Source organism: Stegostoma tigrinum, chromosome 48, assembly GCF_030684315.1.
Source record: "Stegostoma tigrinum isolate sSteTig4 chromosome 48, sSteTig4.hap1, whole genome shotgun sequence".
NCBI classification, from domain to species: Eukaryota; Metazoa; Chordata; class Chondrichthyes; order Orectolobiformes; family Stegostomatidae; genus Stegostoma; species Stegostoma tigrinum.
This window is the reverse complement of record NC_081401.1, coordinates 15,622-37,393: the sequence shown is the minus strand read 5'-3', so window position 1 is coordinate 37,393 and position 21,772 is coordinate 15,622. Positions and strand designations below refer to the sequence as shown.

General features: G+C 46.8%; 1 protein-coding gene across 7 annotated transcripts in view; it reads right to left on the bottom strand.

Annotated features, from left to right (window-relative positions):
• Positions 1 to 7,149: 7,149 nt before the first annotated feature.
• LOC132207466 (utrophin-like) overlaps positions 7,150 to 21,772 on the bottom strand; it is a 28,024-nt gene continuing 13,401 nt past the window's right edge. For 2 of the 7 annotated variants that reach the window (XR_009443483.1, XM_059643100.1), the window contains exons 3-4: positions 15,705 to 15,973; positions 7,150 to 10,003 (exon numbers count right to left, since the gene is read on the bottom strand). Coding sequence is in view for 5 of the 7 variants with exons in the window: in XM_059643100.1 (XP_059499083.1) it covers positions 9,935 to 10,003; positions 15,705 to 15,973 (338 nt within the window). In the remaining 2 variants the exon portion in view is untranslated. Of the gene's footprint in view, positions 10,004 to 10,110; positions 11,339 to 15,579; positions 15,974 to 21,772 lie in introns of those variants that run through there. The other 5 variants (XR_009443484.1, XM_059643101.1, XM_059643102.1 and 2 more) reach the window with 5 other exon arrangements.

Here is a 21,772-nt window from a genome sequence, read left to right as displayed (position 1 = left end):
TGCCTTCGGCTTTGTTTCGAAGGAGCCCGGTATTTCACCTTTAACTTCCTGGGGAATATGTGTTCGTGTTCGTTTAAAGGGGTCGCTGTATTTGAGCGTACAATTACAGGGGGTGAAGTTGATATTGTAGAAGTTTGTTTAAACAGGACTCTGTGTTTTAGGGGTTATTTACAGTGAAGCCCGCTTTTTACGGATGATAGAAAGGTGTTTGAGGGCCTCTGTGCAGGCGGCTCCGTGTGTGAGGGCGATGAGTGCGGCTGAAGCTTGGTTTAGTTTGGGCCTGAGGCTCTGGTGAGTGCCGGATTGGGCGAGCGTGAGGTCTGAGCTTTTCCAGCAATTTTGTTTTTGTTCCTGATTTTACTGTATCCACAGTTCCTTTTAGTTTTTACTTTTTTTTAGTGTTTATCTGCAGGGGGCTCTGAATGTCAGGGTTTATACACTGGGGTTCCTGTGTTTTAGGCTTTATTTCACGGGTGCTGTTTGTTTTAGGAGGTTCTATTGTTTAGTGTTCATTTACAGGGGCATCTGTGTTTGGGGTTTATTCACAGTGAGCTTCGTGTTTTAGGGGTAATTTAGTGGGTTCTGTGTGTTCGGACTTAGATACGGGGGCTTTGTTTTCGGGTTCAGTTAAAGGGGCCTTTTTTTTAAGGAGTTATTTACAGGGCGCTCTATGTTTTAGGGTTGGACATCAGCGACCATCTCACAATGATCACTCCCACAGATCTGACCCGCCGACAGTCCTGCAATCTGTTAGTCCTGAGCATCTCATCATGTAGCACTCCCATCAAATCTGACCCTCTGATAAAGAGGCACTTTCTCAGACCAACACAGTGACAATGCCACAATTCCTCACTACTGACAAAGTACTAACTTCTCACAGAGGTAATTCCTCAGTATTGAGCCTCCAATAGAAATGCAATACTTCCGTACTGACCTTCTGAATTGGTTGCTCACCATTAATTCTGAACCCGTTCCAATGATGCTCCTCCTCTGTGTTCAGTCTCTCATAATAATGCACTCTGGCTGTTCTGATCCTCTGACAATGCTGCAATTATGTACGAATTATTATCTTGTATTATCAGTACAGGACTCCCTCAATGCTTCCTCCATTACACTGAGGTCTATCGTTTATATGGGCTCCAACAAACCTGCTCTTATTTAACGGGCCAGGCATTGCTTCACTTGTACAGATTTTGTCAAGTCCTGCTGATGTTTCTGGGAGGACTTTTTCTGACACCTCAGAATTGACCCCTGACAATGTTGCATTCCCCCCTCACTTATGACTGCACCTGAGCTGCAATACCTCGGGGCTAACCTCCTAATTATGTAGCACCAATGAATTCTAAGCTCCTAAAATGAGATACTGCCTCAGTATTGACCCTCTGTTGCTAATGCACTAAGTCAGAACAACCCTCCAGCAATGTGACCCTGCCTCAGAACTGACACTGAGAATGAGGCACTCCTTCAGCACTGCATTCCTTGTGTACTGACCCTTTGAACAATCAGGCATTCCCTCAGTACTGACAGTCTGACGATTGTGCACTCGCTCAGTACTGGACCTCTGATAATGAGGCACTCCCGTAGTACTGACGTCTCATAGACCTGTAACACCTCAGCCGTTATGCTCTGACAGTGTTTCAATACCTCAGTACTGACCCTCTGACAACGGGTCAGTGCCTCAGAACTGCCCCCCTGACAATAAGGGAAACCGTCATATTGACCCACTGCTTCTGAGGCCCTCCCTCCACACTGACCTCCCAGTGCAAAACTATTTCAGTACTGGCCCTTGAAATGTGAACAACTTCCTTAATTCTGTCGCCCTTAAATGGCAGCACTCCCTCAGCACTGACCCTTTGACAATAACGCACTCGCACATTTTTGACCCTGTGACGATGAGGCACTCCCTAACCCCTGATGCTCAGACAGCGCTTCAATACCTCAGTACTGATACTCTGGCAATGAGGCACTCTGTCAGGACTGACCCCAGGATAGAACTGTAATATGTCACAACTGACTTGATAATTGTTTAGCAGCCTCTCAGTCTGACCCCACGACAATGAGGTTCTGGATCAGTATGGACCGCCTCTGACAAATGCGCTTCATCAGAACTAAACCTCTCACAAAGAGGGACTGCCTCAAGACAATGCTGTGATTGAGTCAATCCCTTAGCCCTGAATCTCTGATCATGTGGCTCTGTCTCAGCTCTGTCACCATTACCTTGAGACTTACCCTCCGTAATGTTCCTCTAACAATGAGGCACTTCCTCAACACTGACCATCCAGCATGGAGTCACTGCCTCAGCACGGACCACTTGACAACGAGACACTGGTTAAGAACTGACCTGCTCACAGAGCTGCAATACCTCAGTACTGACCCCCTCATCAAGGGACACTATCTGAATTCTGACACCTGCATAATGAGGCACTGCCTCAGCGTTCACCCTCTGACAAACTCCTGAGGACCCCCTGTAAAGACTGACAGTCTCCCTGGACGTCCTATAAATACTGACAGTCTCTCCTGGACTCACAATGAACACTGACACACTCCGCAGGGGCTCTTTGTAAATACCCACACACACACACACACACACACACACACATACACCCTGTAAATATTGACACACGACCTGGTAATCCCCTGTCAAGACCAACAGAGTCCCCGGGGACACACTGTAAATATTGACACATCTGTGTGACCCCCTGGAAATACTGACAAAGCCTCTGAAATCACCTGTAAAACTGACGCACTCCGTGGGACCCCCTGTAAATATTGACACAGTCCCAGCAAATCCTGAAAATACTGACAGTCCCTGGGACCCTCTGCAAAGACTGACGCATTTCCCGGGGCCCCCTTTAAATACTGAAAAATTCTCGCGACCTACAGGGGTACAGGGACTGTGTCAGTATTGACAGGGGCTCTTGGTGAGAGTGTCAGTATTTACAGGGTGTTCCGGGGAATTTGAAATTATTTACAGGTGCTCCCGGGAGTGTGTCAGTAGTTGCAGGCGGTCCCATGGAGAGTCAGTATTTACAGGGCGTCTCAGGGATTGTGTCAGGATTGACAGGGAGACTTGGGGAGAGCGTCAGTAGACACAGGGGTGCCCGTGGACTTTGTTTTTTCAGCGGGTGTTAGGGAGAGCTACAGTATTTCAAGGTGGTCCCAGGGAGTGTGCCAGTGTTTACAGGGATTCCAGGGGAGTATGTCAGTATGCACCGAGCCCCTACAAATTCTGACACGCTCCGCAGGACTCCCTGTAAATACTGACATAGTACCTGAGAATCCCTGAAAATGCCACCACACTCCCAGGGACCCTCTGTAAACGCTGACACATTTCCCAGGGCCCGCTTTATACACTGAAAAATTCCCTCGGCCTCCTCTGTGTACTGACGCACATACCCGGACCCTTGTACGTATAGACACACTCTACGCAACTAACCACAAATACTGGGATATCCCGTAAATACCGACACACACCTCACGACACACTGTAACTACTGTCACATTCCCTGGAATCCGCTGTAAATACTGAGAAACGCCCTGGGGCTGCATCTAAATACGGACACATTTCCCAGGGACCCCTCCAAACACGAACACATTCCCCGGGACTTCACCTAAACACTGACACATTCCACGGAACCCCCGTAAACACTGATAAACTCCCAGGACCCCCTGGAAATAATTACACATTCCCCATTCCCCCTGTAAATACCGATACACAGCCCGGAACTCCCGTAAACACTGACACAGTCCACCTCCTGTAAATACCGATACTCTCCCTGGGACACCCTGCAAATGCTGATGCAATCACCGGGACCCCTGTAAATTCTGTCACTCCTCGGGAAGCCCTCTAAATACTGACACATTCCCTAGACACCCTTTAAATACTGGCAACGTCCCAGAGAACCCCTGAAAATACTGCCACACTGCCCAGGACCCTTTGTAAATACTGATATATTCCCCGAGACCAGCTGCAAATATTGACACATTCCCTGTCCCAGCTATAAGTACTGAGAAACTCCCTGGGACTCCCTGTATATAATAACACATTTCCCAGGGTCCCCTCTAAACACTGACACATTCCCCAGGAGCTCCTCCAAATACTGACACACAGCCCCAGACCCCTGTACAGACAAACTCCCTGCGACCCACTGTAAATCTTGACACACTCCCTGAGACCCCCTGGAAATACCGACACACCACCCCTCCCGGGACCCCCTGGAAATACCAAAACACTGTAGGGATTCTCCGATTCTATTCTATGATGCCCTTGTCCTGTGAATGAATAAATAAAGAAACCTGGTGAAGCCGCCAAACAGCATAGCCAGCAAGTGATAGACACAGCAAAGTGACCCCACCATCACTGGATCAAATCTGAGCTCTGCAGTCCTGCCACATCTTGTCATTAATTGTGCACCACAGTCAAACAACTGATTGGACGTGAAGACTCCACACATATCCCCATCCTCAATGATGGAAGAGCCCAGCACATCAGTGCAAAAGATGAGGCTGAAGTATTCATAGCAATCTTCAGCCAGAAGGGCCAAGTGGATGATTCATCTCGGGCTCCGCCAGCATCACAGATACCGGTCTTCAGTAAATTCAATTCACCCCACGTGATGTCAGGAAACACTTGCAGACACTGGATACTGCAAAGGTCACAGGCCCTGACAATATTCTGGCAATAAAACTGAAGACTTGTGCTCCAGAACGTGCCGCTCCCCGTGCCAAGCTGTTGCAGTGCAGTTTCAACACTGGTATCTACCATACAATGTAGACTGCCCCATCAAACTGCCCCATCAGGCTGTACTCAATCATCAGGAAAGTGATAGAAGGTGTCAGTAACATTGTTATCAGGCAGCACCTGCTCAGCGACGGCCAGTTTGGGTTACGTCAGGGCAGCTCAGCTCCTGACCTCATTACAGCCTTGGTTCAAACATGGACAATACAGCTGCATTCCAGAGGGGAAGTGAGAGCTCCAGCCTTTTACAACAAGATTACATTTGACCAAGTGTGGCATCAAGAAGCCCGAGCAAAACTGGACTCAATGGGTGTAAGGGGACAAATTCTCCACTTGCTGGAGTCATACCTGGCACGCAGGAAAATGAATGATCTTATTGGAGGTCAGATATCTTAGCTCCAGGGGATCCCTGCAGGAGTTTCTCGTGGCAGTGTCTGAGATATAAACATCTTCAGCTGCTTCATCAATGAACTTGCGTTTATCACAAGGCCAGAAGTTGGGATGTTCCTGATGATTGCACAATGTTCAGCATCATTCATGATTCCTCAGATCCTAAAGCAGTCCTTGTCCAAATGCAACTAGATCTGGTCAATGCCCAGGCTTGGTCAGACAAGCGGAAGTTACATTCACACCACAGAAATACCAGGCAATAACCGTCACCAACAAGAGACAACCACCCCTTGACAAACAAATTGTTACATTCACTGCATCCCACACTGTCACCGTCATGGGGGTGAGCTTTGAACAAAAACTGAACCAGACTCACCAGATAAACACAGTGACTATAAGAGCAGGTCAGAGGTGAGGAATGCTGCGGCGATGAGCTCACCTCCTGATTCCCCAAAATGTGTCCACTGTCTGCAAGGCATAAGTCAGGACTGTGATGGAATGCTCCCCACTTACCAGGATGGCCGCAGCTGTGACAACATGCAAGAAGCTTGACTCCATCCAGGACAAAGCAGCCCAGTTGACTGACACGATATCGACAATCATCCATTCCCTCCACCACCAATGATGAGCGGCCTCAGCAGCACTGTGTACGATCTGCAAGATGCATGGCAGAAATTCGCCAAAGCTCCTCATGCAGCACCTTCCAAACCCATGACAGCTTCCATCTCGAAGGACAAGGGCATCAAGTACACGGGAACACCTCCTTCTATCCCACTCCAAGCCACTCGTGATTCTGACTTCGAAATATATCCGGAATCCTTCACTGCGACTGTTCAAAAGATGGGAATTCCCTCCCTCATGGCACTGTGGGGGCAACCCACAGCAGGTGAACTACAGCGGTTCGAGAAGGCAGCTCACCACCAACATCTCCAGGGCAATTCGGGATGGGCAATAAATGTTGGACCAGTCAGTGACACACACATCCAACAAATAATTGAAGAAACAAACTCTTATTAATTACACAGTGATTTTTCACAGTCTCACAGCCAGCCATGCCTCATATACACACATCTCAGTGACAATATGGTGACCGTAACCAGACCCACAGTGAGCCTGGGCTCATCCACACTCCTCCCAGTCACATTTCTGATTTGAAAAATACACCTTTTTCACAAGAAATCTCTTTGTATATGTACAATGTCACAACTGCAGTTGCGTTCTGTCCAGCTGCATATCAAATAAACAAATAAAGCATTGGACTTTGGCTCCACCCGACAAACCAAAGACCTCTCTTAGACATACAACAAAAATATTTACATACATGTGAGACACGGGGAGGGTCCGATAACTGAATGGACCCCCATTTACCTTCAGCAGGAAAATCTCAGTGGTCCTTCCCGACTGTGCCTCGGCAGCAGCAGCCCCATCGTCCCAGTTGTGCCCCAAGCTTTTAGTGCATCAGTGGTAGCAGGACGGCCAACCCCTCACTCTTTCCCAGTGGGGTCTACATGTTAATTACTCCGGGAAGCGTTTCTGTATGAGCCTGGCCTGATCTACACATCTCCCAGGAACTATATGGTAACTGTAAACAGTCTTAAAGTGAGCCCGATTGATTCACCCTCCTATCAGTAACTTGCCAATGATTATTGCCTGTTTCATAATCAGTCCAGTCTCATCTACTCTTCCTCTGAGTGAATCCTTTCTGTCCTCTTCCATTCAGCCCGTGCCTTGGAGAATACAGCCAGATTCCCCTTCAGGCTGCATTTCATTCTCCTCACTGTCTCGGTGCTGCCACATACATCACCTGTCTCTCCATTTCCCTCTGTAATAGTTCTTGTGAAACCCAACCCCCTCCCCGCCCCACCTTCCAGCTGCAATGTTGGAATATCACCACATTGGGCATTGCCATTAGTGCTCCAGCTCATTCATATTTCTTCACAAAACAGAAACACTACTCATCAACAAGAGTAAGTGGCAGGCAAATGAGATACATCAGACATCTAAAAGCAGTTTGTTGTTTAAAAGTGGAACTAACTTTAATTTGTTTGTGTACAATAGAATCAGGAAGAATAATACATATATAGCATGCAACTCATTTCACTGAACACATTTGTGCAAATAAATAATATCTCTGCAGTTCAACCAATTCCAACAGCACAACATTAGAGACAGAACATTTGGAAATGATACAGAAATTTCAGATACTAATGATTGAAAGAGGAGTACAGATTAAGATCGGGGAAACTGAACATGGTGTACAACAAAAATCCATTTTGCAATTGGAATGTCTCATTCAGGCAATTACATCTCTCTCCCTCAGTCTCAAATGGTCGTCTTCCCATTCGATTTTCTTCCACTCTCTGGGCCACCCCCAATAAGCAGTTCCCTTCCCTCCCCAGTTTAGCCTCATGCCTTCCTTTGCACTGGTATGTAATGGTACCTTTCTAGTACGTTTGATTTTCGATGAACACACCGCACTTGTTTGTGACCAGGTCGGCCAGTTGAACCTCACAGAATATGAGTTGCCTGACTGGTCCATATTAACAGCCCAAATCAGGGAGCCCTGGCTGACAGATAAGTCGTGTGAGGGTCAGAGATGCTGACACCCTGGCAACTATCTCTGAATGAGGCAGTGCTAAAGTTGAAGACAGTTCATTTGTAAATAAAAGTTGAATTGGAGATCGACACTGGCCTCAGTGTATTTAAAATACATCTCCAGCACTGGGTTTGAATATTATTGTTATCCTTTTGTTATCAAACATCTGTGTGTGCAGTGATCAGCAGGGTTATAACATGGAGATGTGGGAACAGGATTGTTTAGATTCCCTACAGTGTGGAAACAGGCCCTTTGGCCCAACAACTGCACACCAAACCTTGGAGCATCCCACCCAGACCCACGCCCCTGAACACTATGGGCAATTTAGCATGGCCAATCCACCTAGTGTGCACCTCTTTGGACTGTGGGAGGAGACCGGAGCACCTGGAGGAAACCCACGCAGACACAGGGACAAGGTGCAAATTCCACACAAACAGTTGCCTGAGGCTGGAATTGAACCCGAGTCCCCAGTGCTGTGAAGCTGCAGTGCTTACCACTGAGCCACCGTGCCGCCCCACATCGTGTTGCTTTTGCACAAACTTTGACAAAGAGGAAAGGCCACTGATAATGGCAGATGCTGGAGAATCCAAAATAACAAAGTGTGGAGCTGGATGAACACAGCAGGCCAAGCAGCATCTCAGGAGCACAAAAGCTGACATTTCAGGCCTAGACCCTTCATCAGAGAGGGGGATGGGAGAGGGAAGTGGAATAAATAGGGAGAGGGGGGGATGCGGACCGAAGATGGAGAGAAAACAAGATAGGTAGAGAGGAGAGTACAGGTGAGGAGGTAGGGAGGGGATAGGTCAGTCCAGGGAAGACGGACAAGTCAAGGAGGCAGGATGAGGTGGTAGGTAGGAAATGGAGGTGTGGCTTGAGGTGGGAGGAAGGGATGGGTGAGAGGAACAACAGGTCAGGGAGGCGGAGACAGGCTGGGCTGGTTTTGTGATGCAGTTGCGGGAGGGGAAGAACTGGGCTGGTTTTGGGATGCAGTTGGGGAGGGGGTGATTTTGAAGCTTGTGAAGTCCACATTGAAACCATTGGGTTGCAGGGTTCCCAAGCGGATGAGGAGTTGCTGTCCTTGCAACCTTCGGGTGGCATTATTGTGGCACTGCAGGAGACCCATGATGGACATGTCGTCTAAGGAATGGGAGGGGGAGTTAAAATGGTTCGCGACTGGGAGGTGCAGTTGTTTGTTGCGAACCGAGCGGAGGTGTTCTGCAAAGTGGTCCCCAAGCCTCCGCTTGGTTTCCTCAACGCAGAGCAGGTCAGGAGTGAGGGGGCAGGTCACTGTGAGGGGGGTCAGGACTGCAGGGGCACCTCACTGTGAGCGGGTCAGCACGGAGGGGTAGGTCGCTCTGAGGGGGTCAGGACAGAGGGGGGAGGTCGCTGTGAGCGGGTCAAGACTGAGGTGGCAAGTCGCTGTGAGTGGGTGAGGACTGAGGGGGCAAGTCGCTGTGAGTGGGTAAGGACAGAGAGGGCAAGTCCCTGTGATTGGGACAGGGCTGAAGGGGCGTGTCGCTGTGAGCGGATCAGGACTGCAGAGAGAAGTCGCTGTGAGCGGGTCAGGACTGCAGGGGCTAGTCAGTGTGAGCGGGTCAGGACGGAGGGGACAATTCGCTGTGAGCATCTCACTGAGGCACTGTATCCCAGTTCCCTCGGTCACGGCATCCCAGTTCCCTCGGTCACGGCATCCCAGTTCCCTCGGTCACGGCATCCCAGTTCCCTCGGTCACGGCATCCCATTTCACTCGGTCACGGCATCCCATTTCACTCGGTCACGGCATCCCATTTCACTCGGTCACGGCATCCCATTTCACTCGGTCACGGCATCCCATTTCACTCCGTCACGGCATCCCATTTCACTCCGTCACGGCATCCCATTTCACTCCGTCACGGCATCCCATTTCACTCCGTCACGGCATCCCATTTCACTCCGTCACGGCATCCCATTTCACTCCGTCACGGCATCCATGCTGCGTGGTCCATGCTATGTATAAATGTGGCATAAAATCCTTACTTGGATGTTCATTTCTTCTTGTAATAACATGTGGCATCATTAGCATCCTTCATCACTTGCATTTAATCGGAAAGCCTGGGACAAACACCAGATAACATGACAGTCCGAACAGAATGCATTTTCCAATGCTTCAAACATATAGTCATGTGTGTCTCAGTGAATAAAAATCCTCCTCATTTTACCCCAATTATATCTCATAATAAAGGGAGTATGTCTGAAAGTCGTCTCATCCGAGGGAAAACAGACTTGCTCCAGGAAAGCTGCTAAAATATATCAAGAAAAATACATATGAAATGATTCTAGAAATTTCTGCAACACAAAGATCAAAGGAAACAATAGTTTGATGAACACACTTAAGTGTTGCACTTACACATCACATTTTGGAAAACAAACCACATTGATTTTCTACTTTATATAAAAAAACTGTTCCAAGTCTTCATTATGCAGCACTGCAGTGAACTGAAAAGGTGTAGACTTTTAACCTGCATAGAAAGTATGTGCAGAAGTTAAAACAAACAAAAAAAAGCCACTTCTGTCCTAAAAAGACAATATTATATTACAAAAGGCCAGGGAAGTTGGAGAATGCAGCATCATGCTTCCTGCAGAGATCAAGTTTTGTCTGTGTCGTAAAAAACAACAGAACTGTGGGCACTGTAAATCAGCAACAAAAGCAGAAGTTGCTCGAAAAGCTCAGCAGGTCTGGCAGCATCAGTGAAGAGTGAGTTCTGAGGAAGGGTCACAGGACGCGAAACATTAACTCTGACATTGTCTACGTCATCGTGAGTTATGTCTATTGCTTCAGCAAAATCCAACCAACTCTGAATGAAAATCAATGCTCAAGAAATATCCAAAACATCCGCTGTCCCCGTTGTGGCTTCCTCTACATTGGGGAAACGATGCAGAGGCTTGGGGGCCGCTTTTCAGAACACCTACGCTCAGTTTGCAATAAACAACTGCACCTTCCAGTCACGAACCATTTCAACTCCCCCTCCCGTTCCTGAGAGGACACGTCCAACCTGGGCCTCCTGCAGTGCCATAATGACGCCACCCCAAGGTTGCAGGAACAGCAACTCATATTCTGCTTGGGAACCCTGCAGCCCAATGGTATCAGTGTGGATTTCACAAGCTTCCAAATCTCCTGTCCTCCCACTGCATCCCAAAACCAGCCCAGCTCGTCCCCGCCTCCCTGACCTATTCTTCTTCTCACCCATACCCCCTCCCACCTCATGCCGCACCCCTATTTCCCTTCATCCCGCTCCCTTGACCTGTCCGGCCTCCCCAGACTGACCTATCCCCTCCCTGCCTCCCTACCCATACTCTCCTCTCCACCTATCTTCTCCTCCATCCATCTTCCATCCGCCTCCCCCTCTCTCCCTATTTATTCCAGAACCCGCACCCCCTCCCCATTTTCTGAAGAAGGTTCTCGGCCCGAAACGTCAGCTTTTGTGCTCCTAAGATGCTGCTTGGCCTGCTGTCTTCATCCAGTTCCACACGGTGTTATCTCGCATTCTCCAGCATCTGCAGTTCCCATTATCTCTCCAAAACAAAGGCTGCTGTCTTTCAAAACCCAATCTCATATTTTGCAGATAGTCCTTACCCTGAAAGAATACCCAATATGTATAAAGAGGAAAACTGGAGGTGAAACCATTCAAAAAAATTTTCATTGGCACAACAAATGTTCAAACTGTAAAAGCAGGTTATGCACCTGTATATAAGGAAACTTTAAACAGACACTTACAGCCAACAAATGTGAGAAATATCCATTTCTTGCTGGATTACCAATTTTGCTGTTGGGAAAATAGGCCTCGGCTTAGCAATGTACATTCAAACAAGATAGCACCCTCTCAGAACTCAACACTCACAGTCGTAGAGTTCTGTTTTCACAGGTTGGAGTATAATAGCATCAAGCACAATACACCAAATCTTCTTTGGTACCTTTTCCTTCCATAAAACTGCTTTTAGTAGATGCGCACAGAATTCATTTTATACACGTTGAACAGTTGCTAAGTTCAAGACGCCAGTTCCAGCACTTCGACTTGCATCTGCTTCATCATCCAAACAGAACAAAATAAAGACCCACTCCTTGTAAGTCACGTTTTCCATTTTTAGTGACAAGGTGAAGTGCGAGAACTGCTCACTTGATGTTAAAATCTCTTCAGTATGTACCTATATATTTCAATTCTGTGAAATATGTGGAATGAGTTCGAGAGAAGGATTAATTTTGTTGCGCTGGGAGAGAGCTGGGACAGTTAAAATAGGTTGAATGGCCTCCTCCCATGCTAAAAATGTCCATAACTGTTCTTGGCCCTGCTAAATTCAAGTGGCCATCCTTTCATTGTGACTGTGAGACGCAGCATGTTACGATAGATGGCACCATGAAGAAATCCTTTGTTATCAATGAATTTTTCAGCACTCGGCATTCTTCCGAAGTCAAATGTTTGACATATACCTGTTGCGCTGACTTGGTTCCAAACAGTTATCATGTGGAGGTGCTGGTGTTGGACTAGGATAGACAAAGTCAGAGCTCACATGACATCAGGTTATAATCTGACAGGTTTATTTGAAATCACACAAGCTTTCGGAGTGCAGTCCCTTCATCAGGTGCGGTCAGGGAGGAAAACACACAGGCACACAATTGATAAGCAGACAGATCAAAACATCATACAACTGGTGTGAGTGGAGTGTCAGATAATAAGTCTTCATCCAGGATGTTTGTTTGTTTGCAGATATTTTGTTGAAGAAACACACAACCTGTAGTTGCAGTCAGTGTGGTATCTTATAAATTCTTGCTTTTGAAATAAAGGTTAAAACTCTAAGACAGATTCTGAACACAAGCCTCTAAACTACAAGTCAGAGTCTGACCTGAGATGTCACCTTTTGTACATTCCTGTTGCGCTGCCTGATTATCATGACAACACAGCACTGACATGGACTTTATAAACGCTTTACTTGCCTCGAACACTCTTGGTCACCTGTACAGAGTTATTATCTGACACTCCACTCACGCCAATTCTATGATCTTTTGATCTCTCTGCTGATAAGCTGTCTCTCTCTGTGGTCACCTCACTAACTGCACCTGATGAAGGGGCTGCACTCCAAAAGCTTGTGTGATTTCAAATGAACCTGTTGGACGACAAGCTGGTGTTATGTGACTTCTGACTTCAAACAGTTATAGAATGTGTTTTCAATCCTATCGTGACTTGACAATAAGTCAACTTCTTAAAATTTAGAAAATGAGAATGTCAAGTGAAGTATGTCTAATCTTGAGCGCTTAAAATAGGAAATATTACAACCATATCTAGTCAGACAGTAAAGACAGAAGGAATGATTTCATCGACTGTGTCTGACACCACACAATTCATCCCCCTGATGGAAGAAAGGTTGGCTGCGTTCTCTTTCTTCAGGAACATCCAGCTAATACCACCTTACTACTGCTTGTTTTATTCATCTGGTGTTCCATCTAATTCCTTGCAGTCTTGGTCAAACCTTCATGTAATTTATTTAAAATTTTCAATAAAATAAATTTAACTTTATATTCCATAATTTTAACATCTCCTTTTAAGGTTTGAACGGTTCACTTCGTCCACTGCACATGTGTCAATAATTGGAGAACATGGTGGAAAAATCAAGATATATTGACAAGTAAACAAATGGCTAACTTCTGTTTCCTTGTCAGTAATGCCTTTTGAACAGAACATAAAGTTGCGCAACTATGTGGAGATAACAATTTAAAACTGGGAAGACCACTTTGTGGTCCCCACACCAATCTCCATTCACGACCTACTGATTGCATTACTCCGCCTTGGCAACAATGTAATATTACACTTGTCTCAACACAACCTTGGCATCTTGTTTATCCCATGATGAACGTCCGACCACACATTCATGCAATCCCTAAAGCTGTCTCTTTACATCTTTTCAATCCTGCCTACCTGTCTTTTGTCTCGGCTCATTAGCAGTGAAACCTTCACCTGGAACTACTTCACTTCTGGACCTGACAATTCCAATGCATTCCCTGATGGAGACCCACATTTGTCCATTGAACACTTGAGGTCGTCTAAAACTCCACTGCCAGAGTCTCAACTTGAACCAATTCCTATTCTCTGTACTTTCTACCTGACTGATACTATTAACAGTAATTTTATTAAATTCTCATTTTTGTTCACAAATCGTTCCTTGGCTATGCCTATCGCTATTTTGGTAATCTCCACCAGTCCAACCATACTTCAGGATATCTGCACTCGTCTAATTACGTCCTCTTGCCCACTCTTTATTTTAAACGGCCCACTGCTAGTTGCCAAACATTTAATTGTGTCGGCTTCAAACCCAATTAGAGACTTCCTACACCTTCAGCGAGCAAACTCACATCCAGAACATCAACCCAAGCAACAAATCCTCTCAAAACTCGCTAACTTCCTACACCTCTCAGCCTCTGTACAGTTCCTCTTTTAAGGCACTTTTTCAAACCATCCTCTTTCATCAAGCTCTTCATCATCAGAACAAACAACTTCATAAGGCTCAGTTGTATTCTGGGATCGTTAATACTCCAATCAGACGCCTTCAAAGTTTCCCTCCATTAAAGAGATTTTATAAGTGGTTGAAGTCATTGCCAAGCAGAGGGGGACGAATTGGGGAGTTATTTCAAAGAGCTACGATATGCCAAACGACCTCCTTCCACACTGGCCAACTCTGATTGTACAAAAACAAAAATGATTTTCAGACTTGGGAAGATACTACAAAAATGTCACAAGTAACCAGCTTTTGGGCAGAGTCGAGCTGCTGAGATGATAGACCAGGATTTAGGGGTACCAGGAGTGATAATATGCTGAACACAATCAAATTTTGAGGTTGTAGAACGATGTGGTCTTCGGCATTTTTGACACTTGGACCGTTTTCCTTCCTTTCCACAGAACAAGTCAAATAGCGGCAGCACAATGTTGCATGGCCGCTCAAGCTTGCTCCACCGTCGATGATGATTGTGGCTGGTCTTCCACATCAATTCAACTTTTGCTCATATCTCATCCTCTTTTCAAAACATCGATCTATTCACGTGTAGTATCCCTCTCGCTAACTTAATGAGAATTCATTCCAATCAATGAACTCCTAACGCTGACCCACCCCAGGTCAAAAAATTCAGCTGAGATCAGGAACTGATCTCGCCTGTATGGCTGAGCTGGCTTTTAGGTTTGCCGGTGAGAGAGTCCCAGTGAGAAACATTCATTCAAAAAAAATAATTGCATGGATTGCTCTCCAATCCTAAACTCTATTCAAATTCAGTTGGTTTAGAACATAGAACATAGAACAGTACAGCACAGAACAGGCCCTTCAGCCCACAATGTTGTGCCGACCATTGATCCTCATGGATGCACCCTCAAATTTCTGTGACCATATGCATGTCCAGCAGTCTCTTAAATGACCCCAATGACCTTGCTTCCACAACTGCTGCTGGCAACGCATTCCATGCTCTCACAACTCTCTGCGTAAAGAACCTGCCTCTGACATCCCCTCTATACTTTCCACCAACCAGCTTAAAACTATGACCCCTCGTGCTAGCCATAGGTTTGTGATGCAGACTGATGCCCTGCAGAGAGGGCTCAATTGCCACACCAGTGAGCTGACCACAAAGGGTCTTCGCCTCAACCGCTCTACTTCCCTGAGGCGTGGTGATCTTCAGGTTAAATCATAACCAGTTGTCTCTCTCTAAGGAGTCGCCAAATGGCGTGCTAAGACTTTACCTTTAACCCTGATAACATGGCAATAAGCAGATAACTCAGCTGATGTCACTGACTAATAGAAACCTCAATTATACTGATATTAACGATGTGATATCATCAGAAGGCATGCTCAACTAAGTTTTAATTTGCAAATTAAGTTAACAACCATTCAATCAATATTACTGATCGTCTCGATACAACATTGTGGTTCCATCTGTTCATAAGTGAAGTGTAATGTAATTGCACTTACTGTGGTTTTATCAATGTGATCCTGCAATGAGTCAATGAGCAGGTCACTCACAGGTTGCCAATCAGTGTGGACCCCCTCAGCTGTTATCACATGAGCCTCAAGATCATCCAGAACTTTCTGCAGTTCTTGAAGTTTCTCCAACGCCTTTTCCACCTGTTTCTGCCAGTTGCTCGCACGGATTTTCAGTTGTTCCCAATTTTCCTTCACTTCTATTGACTGTTTGCGGACAGCTTTGGCAATTCTCTGGGCTCTCTCTTCCGGGGCAGGTTCTGGAAATATGGAATGCAAATAATTTATCAACTATTCATGATTTTGATCGATAGATTTGCTTTCTAATCCCCTTTCCTTTAAAAGGTCTCTATGGACTTTCTCCTGAAATTGGGATATATAGTATAAGACGAAAGATTTTGGTACCGGCACATCAATGATAAATTCTGTAATTAGCTGGCAGGTCGCGGAGCCATTAACAGAGAATCACAGACAACCAATACAAAGCCAAATAAAATTCTGCAGATATTTGAAATTTGTCACTACCAAGGAAACTTTGAAGAAGGAAAAGGATTAGTGACTAAATGGGTACAATTCTCAACAAAAGATTTGAAAAATCCTTTCAGGATATCTTTCATAGCTATGAGACAAACATCCAACACAAACCAACTTTCATCTTTCAGGACTGGCAAGTTAGAATGATAAACCCAAAGTCGACCCTGCATAGTTCTCTCCAGAACTCACTTGATGGGGTTGTTAAGAGATGTAGAGATAACAAAGTGTGCAGCTGGATGAACACAGCAGGCCAAGCAGCATCTGAGGAGCACAAAAGCTGACATGTTGGGCCGAGACCTTTCATCAGAAAAGGGGGAGGGGGAGAGAGTTCTGAAATAAATAGCGAGAGAGGGGGAGGCGGATCAAAGATGGATAGAGGAGAAGATAGGTGGAGAGGAGACAGACAAGTTAAAGAGGTGGGGATGGAGCCAGCAGAGGTGAGTGTAGGTGGGGAGGTAGGGAGGGGATAGGTCAGTCCGGGGAGGACGAACAGGTCTCCGGGGCGGGAAGAGGTTAGGACGTAGGAAATGGGGGTGGGGTTTGAGGTGGCAGGATGGGATAGGTGGGCTGGTTTTGGGATGCGGGAGGGGGAGGGGTGATTTTGAAGCTGGTCAAGTCCACATTGATACCATGGAGTGCAGGGTTCCCAAGCGCAATATGAGGTGCTGCTCCTGCAACCTTCAGGTGGCATCGTTGTGGCACTGCAGGAGGCCCAGGATAGACATGTTACCTGAGGATTGGTAGGGAGAGTCGAAACAGTTTGCGACTGGGAGGTGCAGTTCTTTCGTGCAAACTGAGCACAAGTGAAGCGGTCCACAAACCTCTGTTTGGTTTCCCCGATGTAGAGGGGGCCACAATGGCAACAGTGGATACAGTGTACCACATTAGCAGACGTGCAGGTAAACATCTGTTTGATGAGGAAATTCTTCCTGGGGCCTGGGATGGGGGTGAGGGGGGAGGTATCGGGACCAGTGAATTTTAAACGTTGTGATGACAACATTTATGGATATGCAGGGAAAAGTGCTGGGTGTAGGGAGTGCTGGAGAGGAGTGTGGAGCGGATACGGGGGTCACCTAAGGGTGGTGGGAAAAATGTCTTTGGTGGTGGGGTCGGATTGCAGATGGCAGAAGGGTCGGAGGACAACGCATTGAATCCGGATGTTGGTGGGGTGGTACGTGAGGGCGAGGAGGACACTGTTTTGGTAGTTATTATGGGGTGCGGGTGTGAGGGATGAGTTGTGGGAAACGCGGGTGACACGGTCGAGGGCGTTTTTGACCACTGAGGAGGGGGAAGTTCCGGTCCTTGAACAACCCTCAACAGGTTCTCTTTCAATTTCTCCCACTTCCTACAGACAAAGGGGGTGGCCAGGGTAGCCAAATGGGCCCAAGCTATGCCTGCCTCTTTGGAGGTTACACGGAACGCTCCCTCTTCCGTACCTACACTGGCCCTCAACCCCACCTCTTCCTCCGTTACATTGATGACTGTATCGGCACCGCCTTGAGTTCCCACAAGGGGCTCTAACAGTTCATCCGCTTCACCAACACCTTCCTCCCGAACTTGAAGTTAACCTGGACAATATCTGATACCTCTCTCTCCTCCCTGGACCACTCAATTTCCAACCACTGAGAAACAAATATCCATTTCAACTCCACCAATTCCCACAGCTACCAAGATTACACCTCCTCCCACCATATTCCTGCAACACTTCATCCCCTATTCCCCATTCCTTTGCCTCTGCATCTGCACTCCCAGGATGAGGTATTCTATTCCCGTATATCTCAGATGTCCTCATTTTTCAAGGACCACAACTTGCCCCGCTCTGTGGTTGATAACGCCCTCGACCGTGTCTCCAGCATTTCCTGCAACAAATCCCTCTCACCCCACCCCGCAACAACAACCAAAACAAAGTCTCCCTCGTCCTAACGTACCACCCCACCAACCTCCGGATACAACGCATCATCCTTCAAAACTTTCAGATTCTCTGGGAGGCTACGGAACAGGCGGCGGCGCCTTTGGCCTTGATCTTTGAATCCTCATTGTCTACAGGTTTAGTACCAGAAGGCTGGAGGGTTGCAAATGTTGTGCCCTTGTTCAAAGAGGGCAGTAGAGATGACCCAGGTAATTATAAACCCAGTGAGCCTTGCGTCTGTTGCAGGAAAAGTTTTGGAAAGGATTATAAGAGAGAGGATTTATAATCATCGAGCAAGCACCAATTTGATGGGAGATAGTCAACATGGATTTGTCAAGGGCAGGTCGTGTCTCACAAGCCTCATTTAGTAATTTTGGAAGGTGACCAAGCACGTGGATGAGGGTCGGGCAGTTGATGTGGTGGACATGGACTTCAGTAAAGCCTTCGATAAGGTTCCACATGGTAGGCTATTGGAGAAAACATGGAGACATGGGATTGAGGGAGATTTAGCAGGTTGGATAAGAAACTGGCTTTGGCGAAGGAGGCAACCAGTGGTGGTTGATAGAAAATATTCAGCCTGGAGTCTGGTTACTACTGGTTTGTCTCAAGGATCTGTTTTGGGACCACTGCTGTTTGTCATTTTTATAAATGACTTGGACGGAGGCATTGGTAGATCGGTTAGTAAGTTTGCAGATGACACTCAAGTCGGTGGAGTGGTGGACAATGTGGAAGAATGTTGCAGGTGACAGGTAGACTTGGATGAACTGCAGAATTGGGCGGAAAGCTGGCAGATGGACTTCAATGCGGATAAATGTGAGGTGATTCACTTTGGGATGAATAATAGGAAGGCAGAATATTGGGTCAATGGAAAGATTCTTGGCAGTGTTGCTGTGCAGAGAGTGTCCATCTATGTCGATCCCTGAAAATTGCCATCCAGGTTGATAGTGCTGTGAAGAAGGCTTCCGGTGTTTTAGGTTTTATTGGCAGTGGGATTGAGATCCAGAGCAACTGTCCAAACAGCTGGTGCGGTCTCATTTGGAATATTGCGTACAGTTCTGGTCGCCCCATTACAGGAAGGATGTGGAAGCATTGGAAAAGGTGCAGAGGAAATGTTGCCTGGTCCGGAGCCAAGGTCTTCTGAAGAAAGGCTGAGGGACTTGGGTGTGTACTCATTGGAGAGAAGGTGATTCAGAGGAGATTTAATAGAGACATACAAGATGATCAGTGGATGAGGCAGGGTGGACAGTGTGGGTCTTTTTCCGAGGATGATGACGTCAGCTTGGATGAGCAACAGTGAGGGATAATAGATTTGAGATAGATATCAGAGGCAGGTTCTTTACTCAGAGAGTGGTAAGGATGTGGAACCCCCTGCCTGCCAATGCAGTTAGCTCAGCCACATTAGGGGCATTTCAATAGTCCTTGGATAAGCATATGGATGATAATGGGATCGTCTAGGGGGATGGGCTTAGATTAGTTCACTGGTCCGTCCACATCATCGCAATGAGCAAAAAAGCACACCGTTGTCTCTACTTCCCAGGAGGCTAAGGCAATTCCGTGTGCCCACAAGGGCAACTTTCACTGATGTACCACAGAAAGCATCCTATCTGGATGCATATCACAGCACGGTTCCTCTAGCAAAACAATCCCTAATTATTATGGCTCCTGCCTTTCTTCTTCCAGGCAGAATTGGTTCTGCTTTGTCATAACTAATTTGGGAGAAAATCCACGCTCAGTCTAAGTTAATTCTTCCAACAATTCAGATACCATGGAATACTGAGCAATGAGTTGGTATGTGAGAAAAAGAGAGAGAGAGAGAGACAAAGCCAGAGAGGTTGGGGGGGGTGGGGGAGGGAGACAGAGACAGAGAGAGAGAGCGCGCGCGAGAGAGCGAGAGAGAGAGCGAGTGAGAGAGAGATGGGCGATGAGGGAGAGAGGGAGAGACAGACAGACAGAATAGGTGACACAATGTGAGTGTGTGAGCGCCTGCATCAGACAGTGAGAGAGATGTTGCTGAGGTGGAGATAGTTGAGAGTGTCGATCACCAACAATCTCTCCTGGTCCACCCAGATCGTCGCAATCGGCAAAAAAGCACACCAAATGTCTCTATTTCCCCAGCAGGCTAAGGTAATTTGGAGTGTCCGCAAGGTCAACTTTCATTCATGTACCAGAGAAAGCATCCTATCTGGATGCATGTCACAGCATGGTTTGGCAACAGCTCTTCCGAAGACCACAAGAAACTACAGAGTCATGAACACAGCATAGTCCATCATGCAAACCAGCCTTCCATTCGTTGATTCCACCTCTACTTCCCGCTGCCTCGGGAAAGAAACTGACATAATCAAAGGCCCTTCTCACCCGCCAATTCCACTCTCTTCTCCCTTTGTCTGAAGGGAAGATGTAAAAAAAGTTTGTATACATGCGTGAAAAGATTCAAGAACAGCTTCTTCACCGCTGTTATTGGACATCTGAATAGGACACTGAAAAGCTTAAATCTAATTTTGATCTTGCTCTCTGTGCATCTTCTCTGTAGCTGTCACTATGTTCCGTTTCACTCATGCGCCTTGTTTGATATCACCTGTCTATACTGCATGCAGAAGAAAACTTTTCACTGTACCTGGGCACATGTGACAATGATGACTCAAATCAAGATAATAAAATGTGAGGCTGGATGAACACAGCAGGCCAAGCAGCATCTCAGGAGCACAAAAGCTGACGTTTCGGGCCAAGACCCTTCATCAGAGATGCTGCTTGGCCTGCTGTGTTCATCCAGCCTCACATTTTATTATCTTGGATTCTCCAGCATCTGCAGTTCCCATTATCTCTGACTCAAATCAAATTGACTGTGTGCAAGAGAGAGATGAGCATATGATTGTGCTCAAGAGTGCAAAGACAGTGCATGAAAGTGTGTGTGTGCGCACGACAGAATGTGTGTGCCAGTGACTGTGCTTGAGAGTGTGTGAAAGGGAGTTCGCACAAGAAGGGAGTGTTACAGCATGCATGAGGGAGTGAGTGTGTCTGTAAGTTTGAGTGAGCTTGACAGCAAGTGAATTTGCAAACCTAAGTGTGTGAGGGAGAGATTTGTGGTAGTGTGTGTGTACTTGAGAGTAAGAGCATTGGCAAAAGATCCTGCGACAGTGCATGCAAGTGTGCCACAGAATGTGTGCAAGACCGTGTACGACTGTGTGATAGTAGGGAGTATGAATGAGTGAGAATGTGACAGAGTGTGTTCGTGAGAGACTGTGTTCCCGACTTTTTTTTGTGTGTGTGTAGTGTGTTTGTGCATGAGGGACAGAATATGCATGTGCAACATCGTGTGACTGTGAACCTCTGAGATAAAGACCACGAGAGCGAGAGCGAGAGAGAGCGAGCGAGAGAGAGCGAGCGAGAGAGAGCGAGCGAGAGAGAGCGAGCGAGAGAGAGCGAGCGAGAGAGAGCGAGAGAGAGAGAGCGAGCGAGAGAGAGCGAGCGAGAGAGAGCGAGCGAGAGAGAGCGAGCGAGAGAAGAGATGAGGAATTAGAAATGATGAGTGGTCAATACCTGGAGGAAATAAAGAACAATGTGTGAGTGTTAAGAGAAGCCGCTGGATGTAATATGGAGGCTATTGTTTTATTGATTG